Source organism: Hypomesus transpacificus, chromosome 6, assembly GCF_021917145.1.
Source record: "Hypomesus transpacificus isolate Combined female chromosome 6, fHypTra1, whole genome shotgun sequence".
Taxonomy (NCBI): domain Eukaryota; kingdom Metazoa; phylum Chordata; class Actinopteri; order Osmeriformes; family Osmeridae; genus Hypomesus; species Hypomesus transpacificus.
The window spans coordinates 4,494,077-4,507,244 of NC_061065.1; the positions used below are offsets into that span (position 1 = coordinate 4,494,077).

The 13,168-nt window shown below is 43.3% G+C and overlaps 2 protein-coding genes across 2 annotated transcripts; one reads left to right on the top strand and one right to left on the bottom strand.

Annotated features, from left to right (window-relative positions):
• Window positions 1-50: 50 nt before the first annotated feature.
• Window positions 51-1,304, bottom strand: gje1a (gap junction protein epsilon 1a). The gene is made up of 3 exons (XM_047022321.1): window positions 1,266-1,304; window positions 694-876; window positions 51-446 (listed from the first exon to the last, which is right to left on the bottom strand). The coding sequence occupies exons 1-3, from the start codon at window positions 1,302-1,304 to the stop codon at window positions 51-53; spliced, it is 618 nt and encodes a 205-aa protein (XP_046878277.1).
• A 2,451-nt stretch (window positions 1,305-3,755) lies between these two features.
• nmbr (neuromedin B receptor) lies at window positions 3,756-12,647 on the top strand. The gene is made up of 4 exons (XM_047022100.1): window positions 3,756-4,162; window positions 8,454-8,580; window positions 8,679-8,900; window positions 12,261-12,647. Exons 1-4 carry the CDS (start codon window positions 3,756-3,758, stop codon window positions 12,645-12,647), a joined length of 1,143 nt encoding a protein of 380 aa, XP_046878056.1.
• Window positions 12,648-13,168: the final 521 nt, after the last annotated feature.

The window sequence follows — 13,168 nt, forward strand, 5'->3', positions numbered from 1 at the left end:
CACAGAGATGAGAGCTAAGATCTATGACCCAATCAATAGCTTGACCCAGGTCATTGATTGGTCAGGTACCCCAGGCGCCTGCAGAGTATCTCAAAGACCTCAGCTACACAAAGCAGCACTGTGATCACGGTAAAGGTGTACATCGCGCTCAGAAATATGGTCTTCTCAAAGTGTTCTGGTACCATGCACTTGGTGACATTAAAGGCCCTCTCCAGAGCGCTGGCATCACACATGTAGAGAGGATGGACCAGGAAGCCAAACAGGTGACTCTGAAGCCAGAAGGCAAAGATTTCCAGAACGATCCGCAGGAGAACCGAGATTATGTAGAAGACGGTGTAGATAGGCCTCTGGAGGATCTCCTCCTGGTCGATGTTCTTGCAGGCTGCGTAGAGGTGGAACACAGCACCCGGGACTAAAACTGTCACCAGCTGTAATGCCCAGAATACCTAAGGAACACAGAGAACCTTTAAGTTACCACTCTAGAAGACTAGGTTATGGTTATGGTTTGGTTCTAGGTTCTCTTTGCAAAAGGCCCTTTTTGCAAACAACTGCATGTGTGCAAGCAAGAATATGTCCGAGACTGGATATCACTTTTCCATATCCATTTACAACACTGCATGACTGATGAACTCACTCCATTTGGGCAAGTGATGTATAATGTTGCTTTGCAGTCGAGGGAAGCAGCAGTCTTACCTGTGGTGTTATGGGTCGGAACTGATTGTAGCAGTACAGGTTTAACTCTCGCCTGTCTGGGTCACAGCTGAAGTGGAGGGCTTCATTCCCATACACAGCAAACCCCAGAACCCCAAGGAAGAACATCCGCACAGAGCCAAAAAACAGCGTGTGGAACTGGCCTATCACTGTCGGAGGCCTGAGCTGGAAAACGAACACACAAAGCAACCACCAGAGACAAACAAATAGAAAGCTTTGAAAAACTGCTTTTATCCTTTGTGAAATGCACCTGCATGATGGCAGGGTATGCAAAAAAATATTATACATAATAGCCGCGCATCCTCTGTTGAGTCCAATTCCTCTTTTTTACAGAGGAATACAAACAAAACAATCATACTATAACTGCCTACATCAAAACGACCCGATTCAGAATCCATCTTAATCATTTTTTTCAAAGGTTGTTCTACCCTATAGGTTTACTGGTAAAGACAAAGAAAATGAAGGGCCACTTTGATCTCAAAGAATATAATGTTACTTCAAAGAAACAGTTTCTTATTAAAATCCATTATATCTATATGCCATTTTATACTTACACATCCCTCGTAGAAGTTCCTAATGTAGTTTAAAGACATAACTAGGCCTCTAATCTCCCCTGTTCCACTGTACAGTGGCGCGTGGCCCTCATTGCTGACCGGCTGGCACGAGCCACAGGCCAAGCTCTGATTCTGAACTTCTAATTGGCCTCGCACTCACCGCTGAAACCCGGTGTCAATGCATATTTGTCTTTTATCCGCCGTCCCTTCCATCAATTTACTCACTCAATAGAAAAAAAGACAAGAGAGAATATAAACAAAAGCAGGGGGCATGTGATCCGCACATAATCCCCAATGATCTATGTCAGCGAAAAAAACTACTCTTGTGTAACACAATGGAAGAGAGAAAACATGTAACAAAACAATACGTTTGTGGCAGTTATACGTGCTACGTATAACCACAAGTTATTCGTTATGGTGAACCATTTAAAAACTTTGTATATATTTTTTTCTCTCAGTCCTGTATTTCTTTGACATGACAAATGGCATTTGAAATGTTGTAAACGTCCTCTGTGAAGTGCTGTTATGAACAAAAGCCTAATAGCCTACTGTATTCTTTGTAAGAGCAAATTGTGCCCAAAATTATCTCAAAGTGGCAGGTTAGAAGAAGCATATAACTTCCATTAGGCATTTTAAAAAGAGACTTCCAATAGCTAGAACTATAACGCCTTCAAATTAATCCCAATGACAACAGCCAGCTACACACCCTGCTCTGTAAATACTTCTGGAAGATCAGTCAGGACGTTTAATCCTTCCCCTTCCCAGCCAGCAAGACAAGGTTCAAGTAAATCAGGTAATAACATGAAGTCCACACACCAACCGTAATCCTGGCGGAGTGTTGTTCATTACCCACTCTGTGTCAGTACCGGGCAGCCAAACTCATGCCACTCGTGCGCTCCGGAGGCAAGTCCTGCGTGGAGAGGACCATGCATGGTGGATGGATGCGCGTTTTTTCCTGAACGCGTATGTGTCAGAGATTTAACAACAGACCAATAAGCACACCATGGGTGATACCAGGCTTGTAAGACAGTAAATGGAGAACAGAGAGAGAACCTAATTACCTTAAGAAAGATAAACTCTCTCTCGGAGCATTCGGTCATAGGGCACGTGATGGAAGCGCAACGCAAGCGCTTGACTGTTGCTGTGCCATATCGGCCATGATACATTGGCTACCTTGAGAAACGGAAATTGCTTTTCTGCATGGTTGCATTAAAGATAATAAATTAAAACAAAATATAATACATGAATATATGTTCATCTATTGTATAACAAGGCCGCATTACTCAACACTTGCATTCTCGAACCCTTAATTTTAAGTCATTGGTTTAAATGGTTCCATGAATTAAATAAATAAAAACCTTATTAGGTTATTCCGACATTAACTTGCAGCTCAACCTGGGAAAATTTCCCCATGCATTCCGACGTATGGTTCTGTGGGACTTCGTTAAATGCCAAACGATACTACGTCTGAAGCCGTAATACATCATTAGAGAGAAAGGAAAAATGAAGAGGAGGAATGAGAGACCACATGAAGATGTACGAGACATCTTTCTCTCTCTGATGTATCATATATATGACATATATATCATATTTCCACACCAACACACAGGCATGCACGCAACCACCCCTCTCCCCCAACACACACACACACACTTCCATCCTTTCAAGAGTCACTTCCTCAGTTCCATAACGTATATGCAGCTCCATTCTATGCCGCAAGGATAAACCATCCTCATACCCCGCGTCAACTCGCTCTAACTTCATTTCTTTCACTGCATTCCTGATTTTGCATTTGCTGGATCCCTCCCACCCCCTCCTGCGGCTGAAAGAGTGCAGCAATAACTCTCCCTTAACTGCACCTCTTGCTCAAAAGTGACAATAAAAAACACCTGCACAGATCCTTAAGTAATCTTCTCCTAGCCCACCAGACAGCACAATGAGGGGATTCAAATGCCCATAATCTCGTTCGTTGCTTTGCATGGCTTCATTCACTACCTCTGCTAACCAAAACACGCAGGGAAGGCCTATTCATTAAACTTGAGTTATTTCTTCTCAAATGACAAAGTATACTTCATGTTTTGGCTGCTTGCAATGTTTGGGGATACCTCGTTGTTATGATCAGTGACCTATGCTCTCTCTCTTGGAAGTCGCTTTGGATAAAAGCGTCTGCTAAATGCATAATATAAATGAGAAATAGGAGGGTGCAAAATGGTTATGTTTAAACCTCTGTTTTTTTCGTCCTTGTTGGCTCTCTCTCTCTATCTCTCTCCCTCTCTCTCCCTCTTTAGCTCTCTATTTCTCTGACAGAACGCCTGCCCTTCTTCGCGTGCTTCAGTTCATTGTGGCTCCTGATGCGCACCAGACCTCCCGAAGGAGCGCAAGGTGATTTCAGCACTATCTAAAGGGGACAGCTCCCGTGCGCGCCTCATTAACGGTCGAGAAGGAAGTTAATTGTTTCACTGTGATTCATGTTACAAATTACGAGGGGACATGGATGATGTTTTCGACAACTATTCTTTTGCAGTGAACTCCGGTTACACTAACTTCACAGATGAAGACTGGATCCTCGACGATGGAGGGGAAACTATCCACTTTGTCATTCGATGTGTCATGACGTCCGTTTATATTCTGATCATAACCATTGGCTTGTTAGGGAACATCACTCTGGTGAAGATCTTCATCACCAACAGCGCAATGAGGAGCGTTCCCAACATATTCATCTCCAGTCTGGCAGCAGGAGATCTCTTACTGCTGGTCACTTGTGTGCCCGTGGATGCGTTCCGTTATCTGTTTGAAGAGTGGATTTTTGGTGTGGTGGCGTGTAAACTGATACCGGTCATTCAGCTCACTTCGGTTGGAGTGTCTGTGTTCACTCTTACCGCGCTGAGCGCGGACAGGTAAGAAGCGTGAGTGTGTGTAAACAAAAATATTTAAATGTACAAATTACATTTTTAATTGAAAGATTTTTCTTTCATTTCAAATGTTCACGCAATCTAGTACAATAAGCTGTTGTGTGAAATGTGTACTGTAAAAAAAACTGCTGTAGAAACCTAGATGGTTAGGTTCCGTAGAGCATCAAAAACATTGTAGTCTTCTAAACAAAGTCTGGAGTCTCTCACGTGTATACATTTTTACAGAAGTCTGTATAGAACCCTTTATTTTTGTGATATTATAGTGAGTGTTATGATATGCAAATATTCTGGTCAAAGTTGGACATTTAAAATGATGTATCTGAAGATGTATCAGTTGATCACATTATGTGGTCACATTTCTACTCAGTCCCTATTTCTGATTGATTGCAGTCAATTAATGTGCATATAATATGCTAGTAATCATTTTATGATGGTCGCATTAATCTACCACTATGCTATTACCACCATTTTCATCTTCCCAGTCATGCAGAGCGGGGTCTGCATTGACCACCTATTGAATCAAACCATAAACTGTTGAACATTTGCTAGCTGCCATATTATCTTCAATAAAACCAACTGTAGCATTGGCATTAGGCTCTCTGAAATAGAGCCAGATTGGATGTCTGTTAGTGTGAGTCTGATGACAGCTGATGTGGGAGTAACAAAAAAAAGAAACAGATAAACAACTTACAATGTTTCAGGGTCCCTGACCATTTGCCAAGTGTATTCCTGCCACTTTTCAAAACACTGAAAGAATGATTTGGGAGCCTCATTACCTATTCACAATGCAGGTGCAGTGTTCAGAGGGGCTTAGGAGAGACTGGGGGGTTCAGTTAGAGATCTGCTGTCAAATAGGAGCTGCAGAGACCTGTGCATAGACACACTGTGTCTAAGTGTGTGCGCGTGTGTATGTGTGTGTTTGTAAAGGACAAGTATTTTCCTTATGCACATTCTGTGGAAACACACACACAGACACACGTACAGATATATTTATTTGGAAAGTAATGACCTTTACCCACGGCCTAGTATATTGCCACAAATAGCTTGTCTGCCGTTATTAGGACTCCCTCCTCTGAGGAAAGTTCACTGATGTCAGTAGGATTCAAAAACAAGCAGAGCTCTGCATTCCAGTAAAGTTCAATATATCGAACACTTGCAACTGTAGTAAACGATGCCCATTCTACTTAAGAGTCTACCAGATAGCTACAGATCGACATTAGGCCAATCTAAAAGATGAATTTATCATCAAATCAATATGATTTGTCTGGCCCTTTTAACAAGCGATTGGAACGATGTCAACAATACATCAAAAAAACAGGTTAATAGCTGCAGGACAGTCTGCGGCATAATTGCAAAAATTGTGTCATAGCATTTATGATGACGCACTACAATCTGGGAAATCTAATTGGAGCAAATGTCCAGTCATTCAGAGTTAACCAATCACAGGCTGTTAGGAAATAATATCAAAAGCTGGCGGGGACCAGGTCCAGGGCTCACCAATCAAAAAACACAATTAGCCATGGCCAGTAAGGTCAGGTGCGTCAGCCAAATTCCATCTTCTTCGTATCACCCACCCCGTCATTGCAATCAGCACCATCACCACCACCGGTTCCACACACGCAGGGACCCAAAAAGAATATCTGCTTAGCTGCTTTATTGACTTCAACAAGCCCAATTACTGTGTCATTGTTGTCTGTGGAGAGCCACGGACGGATTACTTGTTGGTTTCCCTGGAATGAGAGGAGGAGAGAAAAAGGAGAAGGGAGATGGAGGAGAGGTTGGTAGAATGACGCAGAGCAGGCAAGGCAGAAAAAAAAGAAGAAGCGCATGGACGGGAATGAAACGTTTCTCATGTTCTCTTGGGCCCCGATGAGACTGTTTGGCCTTGGAATTCGGCCACTTTTTGAGCCACTCGAAACAGATGATTTGTGGGCATCGTTACCCATTCATGAGAATAGGTGCCGAGTATGTTTGGAGTGTCTAAGGAGACACTGGGGGGTTCAGTTAGAGACCTGCTCTCGGTCTCAGAGAGACCTGTGCATACAGGGGGTTTTGCGTGTGTGAGAGAGAGATAGAGTTGCAGTGTGTCTGAGAGGGCCGAGAGGACTTGAGCCTGGTTAGGTTGGGCTGCAGATGGTAACAAATCACCCTCTACTGAATAAGATGATGCAGCCTTCTGGGCACTGGAACCTGAGAAGGATTGCTCAGGACCCGGGTGCTGCTTTTTGGTCTTCCAGGCGACAAGGAGACAACCCCCGACCCCCCCACCCCCCCGCCTCATCCCCCGTTTTGATGCCCCCCACCATTTTGATGAGCAGTTCATACAGTATATCGATTACGTATGACATTTACAATTTATTTGAAACGTTACTAGTGAGAATGTATTTACTAAACATGTGATTATACTCATACTTTTGTTTAATGCTTGTGTACGACAGTGTGTCCTGAGGCTCTTGAATGATTTAGCTGCAACTAAGTAACATTCTGATAATGGACTGATAATGGTTTGAATAATTTCATAAATATTTGTTTGTAGGTTGTGAGAAACTGATGCTGGGATGCCAGTTCAAAAAGTCAAACTCTCTCAATGAGCACCCTCTGTTCAGTATTTACAGACTCTGTAAATAGTCATGGTTTTTCTTCGATACGGAAACACTTAAGATTTGATGAAGATTATCGGATATCTCATTGTAGATTATGGTTTTATGTATTTGGATATGCGACTTTGGTTTGTTTCCAAGTTAGTTTAGACACATTTTACGGCTGGTGTTGTCATTAAGATCTGGGGTTGCATCTGGCGAACATAGCAGCAGGAACAGCCGGTTTGGTGCATTTCTGTGGATTTATCTCTTGGCAGGTCCCCTCACTCTCTCTCTCTCTGTACTGTATATCTCTCTCACATGTACTGGCCCTCTCTCTCTCCACCATCTCTTTTTTTCACTATTTCAACACCAGAGACCCTCCCCAGTTCTCTGCTGTGAAGCACCTTCACTGACAACACCTGGACTGAGGCCCGCTTACATCATCACGGGCCTTTTGATTAACGCTGAGGCACAGGATGACGATGACGTTGAATCGATAAAGAGCATCATTTATCAGTTTGTCCTAAGCTTTCTGTGTGTTTTTTCTTGTGCGTTGAATCAGTGAAATCAGTTTCAGCAGCCTTTCAATTGGAGTCATGTTGTTCACATGACAACGGTAGTGCAGTTATAGCTATTAGTTATTAATTATGTGCCGCACCATAACACATTGATCACATTTGGGCTGTGTAAGCTATCAGGAGCACTGTAATACGTTTAGATGGTCATTTCAATGATTTATTCATCAGATCATGCAGAGCATACATGGTGACATGTTTACTGTAACATGAATACAATGTGGGTATGCAGACGTTTAGGACATGGACGCCAAGACAGTTCATTTTCTGGCATTTTGTCTTCATATGAGTGGCCACAGTGGAATGGCTCCTACTGTCCCCTCTGTCGTCCCCTCTGTCTGTCCCCTCGGTCTGTCCCCTCGGTCTGTCCCCTCGGTCTGTCCCCTCGGTCGGTCCCTTCTGTCTGTCCCTTCTGTCGGTCCCCTCTGTCGGTCCCCTCTGTCGGCCCCCTCTGTCTGTCCCCTCTGTCTGTCCCCTCTGTCTGTCCCCTCTGTCCTCACAGAACAGAGGTGCCTTCCCATGCCACGGTCCTCTATCTCGTTACCAAGTATTAAGAAATACAGCATCCTTAATTAGATTGATTAAATAGTAATTACCTAATTGATGGCCAAGGAAATAGGAGCTTGGGAGACAGCTGGTGGGGTAATTCCATTTTCATGTGTAGAAGGGGAACAAGTAAAAATCTCATTTAAATATTGATCAGAACCTATCATCAATAAGTATATATATATATGTATAACTTGTAGTAACGATGTGTGTTGAGTTGTGAAGACAGTGTGAGAGCAGGAGCACATGTTTGTGGATGTGTGTCACATGTTTAGTGCATGTTTTTTGGTTGCATGTTTCAGAGGTGTGTTTGCATGTGTGCATCCGTTAGCATCCGTGTGGCAGAGAACAGAAACACAATTGAGGTAGAGACAATCTTGTGTCCTCACATGTAGCTCTGTGTATTCGTTTTTAGGAGCCTAGTTGCTGGGCTGTGAGGGTGTCATACTGGTTTCAGACTGTAGATCCCTCGGGTTCAGCACAGTGCTCGCAAAACTAGGTTATGGATTAGCTTGCTGCAAGGCCATGTATAAAACATAATTCTCCCCTCCCCTCCCCTCTCCTCTCCTACAGGTACAAGGCCATAGTAAACCCTATGGATATCCAGACCTCCAGCGCAGTGTTCTGGACCTGTCTGAAGGCTGGTTCTATCTGGGGGGTATCTATCCTGCTAGCCGTGCCAGAAGCCATCTTCTCACAGGTCACTGACACACACACGCACACACACACACACACAAACACACACACACACACACAGGTGTCCGGCAGGGTTAAACCATGTCCATCCTTTCCCTCCAGGTGGTCTCCATGCACGGCCGAAACAATGTGACCTTCGTGAACTGTGTGCCCTACCCCCTGTCCAATCAGATGCATCCTAAGATCCACTCGGTCATGATCTTCCTGGTGTACTTCCTGGTTCCGTTGGGCATCATCTCTGTTTACTACTACCACATTGCCCGCACGCTCGTCAAGAGTGCTCATGACATGCCTGGAGAGATCAGCGAGCACACCAAGAGACAGGTAGGAGGAAAGACATGTAGGCTTGTAGACAGATGAGGAGGTCTGACATGCAGGCATTAAGTCACTTCCTTCAAAATCCTTACAGTTGGATCTAGTGAATCTGCTCATCCCATCTCCTAGTCTAACCACTCACAGATACGCCTTACACAAATCCAAACTGCACATCCTATGTAAATTGGACATTGTAAATTAACACAAATGGACAGGGTACAAGCTTGACTTTAATATGAACAACAATGAGATGGCAGCGTATGTAAATGCTAACAAGCTGGCAAGTTGCAGTCAAAAGGTGTTAACCTGACATGTCATGGCCACCCAAAGTCTGTTTCTCACCAAACAGCAATGATTTCAAATGTATGCATACTATGTCCTATCCTATTCAATACAGAGAATCTGCAGTGCTTTCCAGTATGGCACCCTGTTAGGATTCAATACTAATTGCTGCAAGAGTGTCTTTGCAGCTTAACTGCTGAGAGCTGGAGGTCAGGGATGGAATTGATGAGTTATTAATTAAAACTACAGTCTGTCTGGGTGGGTTAAGAGTCTTTGCTAAACAGAGACCTCTAAATCGCTGCTTTTTGCATCTCATGCAGAGTGACAAACAGCATATTGTTTGGATTAGAAGCAGTGATGTAGTGTTAATTCAAATTTTTATAGAATAGGCTTTTATCCAAAGCAACATACAATTACTGCTTATTGTAAATGTTGTACTAATCAAGGGCCTGAAGGACATAATTCAAAAAATATGACCATGCAACGGAATAGTCTGCATTTGCAAGACTCGAGTACACATTTGCATAATTCTGCAAAACTACAACAAGATCGGATCTCAAGTAAATTCTCGTAAAAGTTTGCAGGTTCTGACAAAACTGCAAGATATCCTACCGCAACAGGTCAATTTTGCTGATGTCACAAGAGGTTTACTGATGTGTGATGCCATTTAGTGACCTTAGGTCAAGTGATTAGTCCAGGTAGAGTTTGAAAAGGTAATTCAGACCTCAGTTGAAGGGTGGCAGTGACTGAGAAATCAATAAACAAATGGGGCCATCGTTACACCACCGACGAGGGAGGAAGGACAATAGCCGGTGGGCAAAGATCCGACATTTGCCATCCCACAAGGATTTATATTATGCCCACTGTAAAATTAGCAGTTGAAGAGGGGAGGAAAGATGGGGAAGGGGAAGGAGAGGAGCGGAGGGGAGGAATGTGGCTGTGACAGTGAAGTGAACTTGAAGCCGCAGTGGCTTCATTATTCCTTATTATTCCCTCAACCCCTGTCTATGCACATCCCCATAATTGTTATGGTAGTAAGATTAGTCACCATCACATTTGTGTTTCAGACATAATTACATGATTGAATCAGAGTTTCCTAGCAAGATTAGCCACGTGGCAACAAGGAGCGTAGAGATGGTGGTCTAATCTCCTATTAGCCTCCTCCAGTGGGAATTCAGCTGGATAGAAACCACCCTCGTTTAGAGCTAATAGATAACATCAGGACTGCAGTGAATGGATAAAACTGTTATTATGTGAGACTCTACCTATGCCTGATGAGAGCCTACCGATCAAGTAGAGAGTGAAAAAGGTAGAGCAATAAAGAGAGAACAAAAGAGAAACAGATAATGGAAGAAAATGGAAGAAACCAAACCAGAGAATGGCTATAGAGAGTGGAGGTGTCTTCCGATTTTCTTATATTTTACAGTGATGTGTTACATCTGAAAGAAATACAGAAACTACAGTATACATGTGTTTAATGTGTGTGTATGTGTGTGCAAGATAGAGCAAAGGTGAGAGAGGGGCCTTGTGTTACTGACAATAAGAACTTGAAACTTATATTGTGTTGAATATCTATTATCCAGCTGACCCTCATGGAAAAACATGGCCACGGCAGAGGAAACCTTTCAGCTCAGAGTTATGAATAAGAACCACCACCAGCTACATCTGTCTACCAGCAGCTGTCTAAGGACATTCACGTTGGCATCAATGGTTCTCAAGGTTTTTAAAAGAAAATGACTGGGCATAATGGCAACCTGTGTAATTATAATCCTGGCGCTTTCACACATCCAGATGTCCCATTCATGAATCAAGATCTATAATGTATGTGTCACAAATGTAGATATACACACATACATTGTACATGAAAAAGCCAGAAGCTACATAATCATCTGGAAATGGGCTTTAAAAAGACCAGTCCTTATTGGCCACCCTAGAATCCCATTGGCCACCCCTTAATTCAGACCTCAGCGTAATTGAAGTTGTGTGAAATCAATTGGACTGGGTAAAGAATAAAAGTCCTGAGAAGAGTTATTACAAATCTTGCAAAAGGCTTGAAACAATTTACCATAGGAGGTAAAATACTGACTTGCTTTTAAAAACATCCTATAACATTGCAGCAAAATATTAAACCATTCATATATTGGAAAAAAACAACATGTAATTTGAGGTCTTCTTTAGAATAACAATTCACTTTGGTAGACTGTTGTGTGATCCTGTGGTAAATACTTCCAAGGGTTTACCACAGCTCTTGACTTTTGTCAAGAGAAAGCTTTTGTTTTGTGTCCTGTCTGACCCCATGCAGCTTCAATTATATTCTAATCTGTGTAGGCCAATGGAATTGTCTCAGTAGTCTGAGAGTTTTGCCTGACTCTGCATGTATGTACAGTGTGTTTGTTTACATGTATGTTCACTCTGCAACAGGAAATTATTACAATAGATTCATATTAGCTCTTTTGTGCAGCAACAGCTGTGGCTTTTTAATTGCTGCCCTTATTAAAGTGCTCTGTCAACATGTCCCTGCTGTTGAGAAATGTTTTTTAATCAGATTGTAATCATAAAGGACTTTTTTACAGTATGGTGAATTATAGGTCTGCATGAATTAAGTCTGAGAAATACTTTACCATAAATTATAACATTGGAAAATTGTGCTGTATCAATATCGTGTCTAGTTAAGAGCACAAAGGGTATGCTGAATGGGTGTTACGATTACGGGGGGGTCCTTGGAAAATGTTCACCCCTGTAAGAGGTCCCTGGCCCCAAAACGTTTGAGAACCCCTGGCCTAGACTACACAGGACATAACCTATAGCAGCACTTCTGATCTTGTTTAACAACTGATCATCATCAAAAACACTACATTATGGATGGAGAAAACATGGAACGCAATCGGATTGTAACGGTTGACTCCAAAAGGTTGTGACAGTCTGTCAATCACTGTCCCACCTTAAGTGGTCGCTCGCAGTCAAGGGAAACTGAAGGGCAAGTGGAGGCTCACTCCATTATATCTGTTCACGCATCATCGCTTGTATAGGCAGGCGGGATTCTTCATGGTTGTACGGTTGTCATGTGCACCTCTCCTCTCCCCACAGATGGAGACCAGGAAGCGCCTAGCCAAGATCGTGTTGGTGTTCGTGGGTCTGTTCGCCCTGTGCTGGTTCCCCAACCACATCCTCTATATGTACCGTTCCTTCCACTACCAGCAGATGGACCTGTCTCTTGCCCACCTCATAGTCACCCTGCTGGCACGAATCCTCAGCTTCTCCAGCTCTTGCGTCAACCCCTTTGCCCTCTACCTGCTCAGCGAAAGCTTCCGGCGCCACTTCAATGCCCAGTTGCGCTGTGGGCGGAAACCATCCCACGACAGGAACCCCAGCTACATGCACAGCACCTCTGCCATACGCCTCACCTCCATCAAAAAGCCCTCCGCCGGGCCCTCCGCCAACGGCCATGGCAACAGGCAGGAAGTCTCTCTGTAGGGGTTGCAGGTCAAAGGTCAACCCCAACCACAGCTAGACATCCAGGAAAACCAGGTCATCCAGGCAATGGTCACTGTCAAACAACACTCTGAAACCCTAGGATCACAATTCATGAGGGATTATTGAGACATTTTGGAAATGTTGTTAATTCACAAGGTGGACTGATGACTGCCAATGGGGACTACTAATGATGGCCATGGGGAGTTAACTGGAAGATAAAGTTGAAGGTTCACATTTTAGTTTGAGATTGAACCCAGTGGCTTTAACCTTATCTATCACACATGCATGTTTTCTGCAACCGTTTGCTCTTTGAGAACCTTTTGTGACATTTCTACAAATTATAGTCAAGTCTTTACTCCATGAGCTGAATGTGTAGTATTACAGATTTGTAAGCCTTTCCATAGGGAAACTATTCTTTGGATGATGTGTCTGTTCCTGTCTTTGGAGTCCTTTGTTCTTTTCTAAACTTGACGCACAACTCAAAACTCAACTCCATCACACAGCCTAAGGGCAGTGATCCA

Coding starts and splice junctions, on each gene's coding strand:
- gje1a (XM_047022321.1), bottom strand. CDS start 1,304: ATGTCTTTAAACTACATTAGGAACTTCTACGAGGGATGT. Junction 877..1,265: donor GGAACTTCTACGAGGGATGT/GTAAGTATAAAA, acceptor TTCGTTTTCCAG/CTCAGGCCTCCGACAGTGAT. Junction 447..693: donor TCCGACCCATAACACCACAG/GTAAGACTGCTG, acceptor TGTGTTCCTTAG/GTATTCTGGGCATTACAGCT.
- nmbr (XM_047022100.1), top strand. CDS start 3,756: ATGGATGATGTTTTCGACAACTATTCTTTTGCAGTGAACTCCGGTTAC. Junction 4,163..8,453: donor ACCGCGCTGAGCGCGGACAG/GTAAGAAGCGTG, acceptor CCTCTCCTACAG/GTACAAGGCCATAGTAAACC. Junction 8,581..8,678: donor CAGAAGCCATCTTCTCACAG/GTCACTGACACA, acceptor CTTTCCCTCCAG/GTGGTCTCCATGCACGGCCG.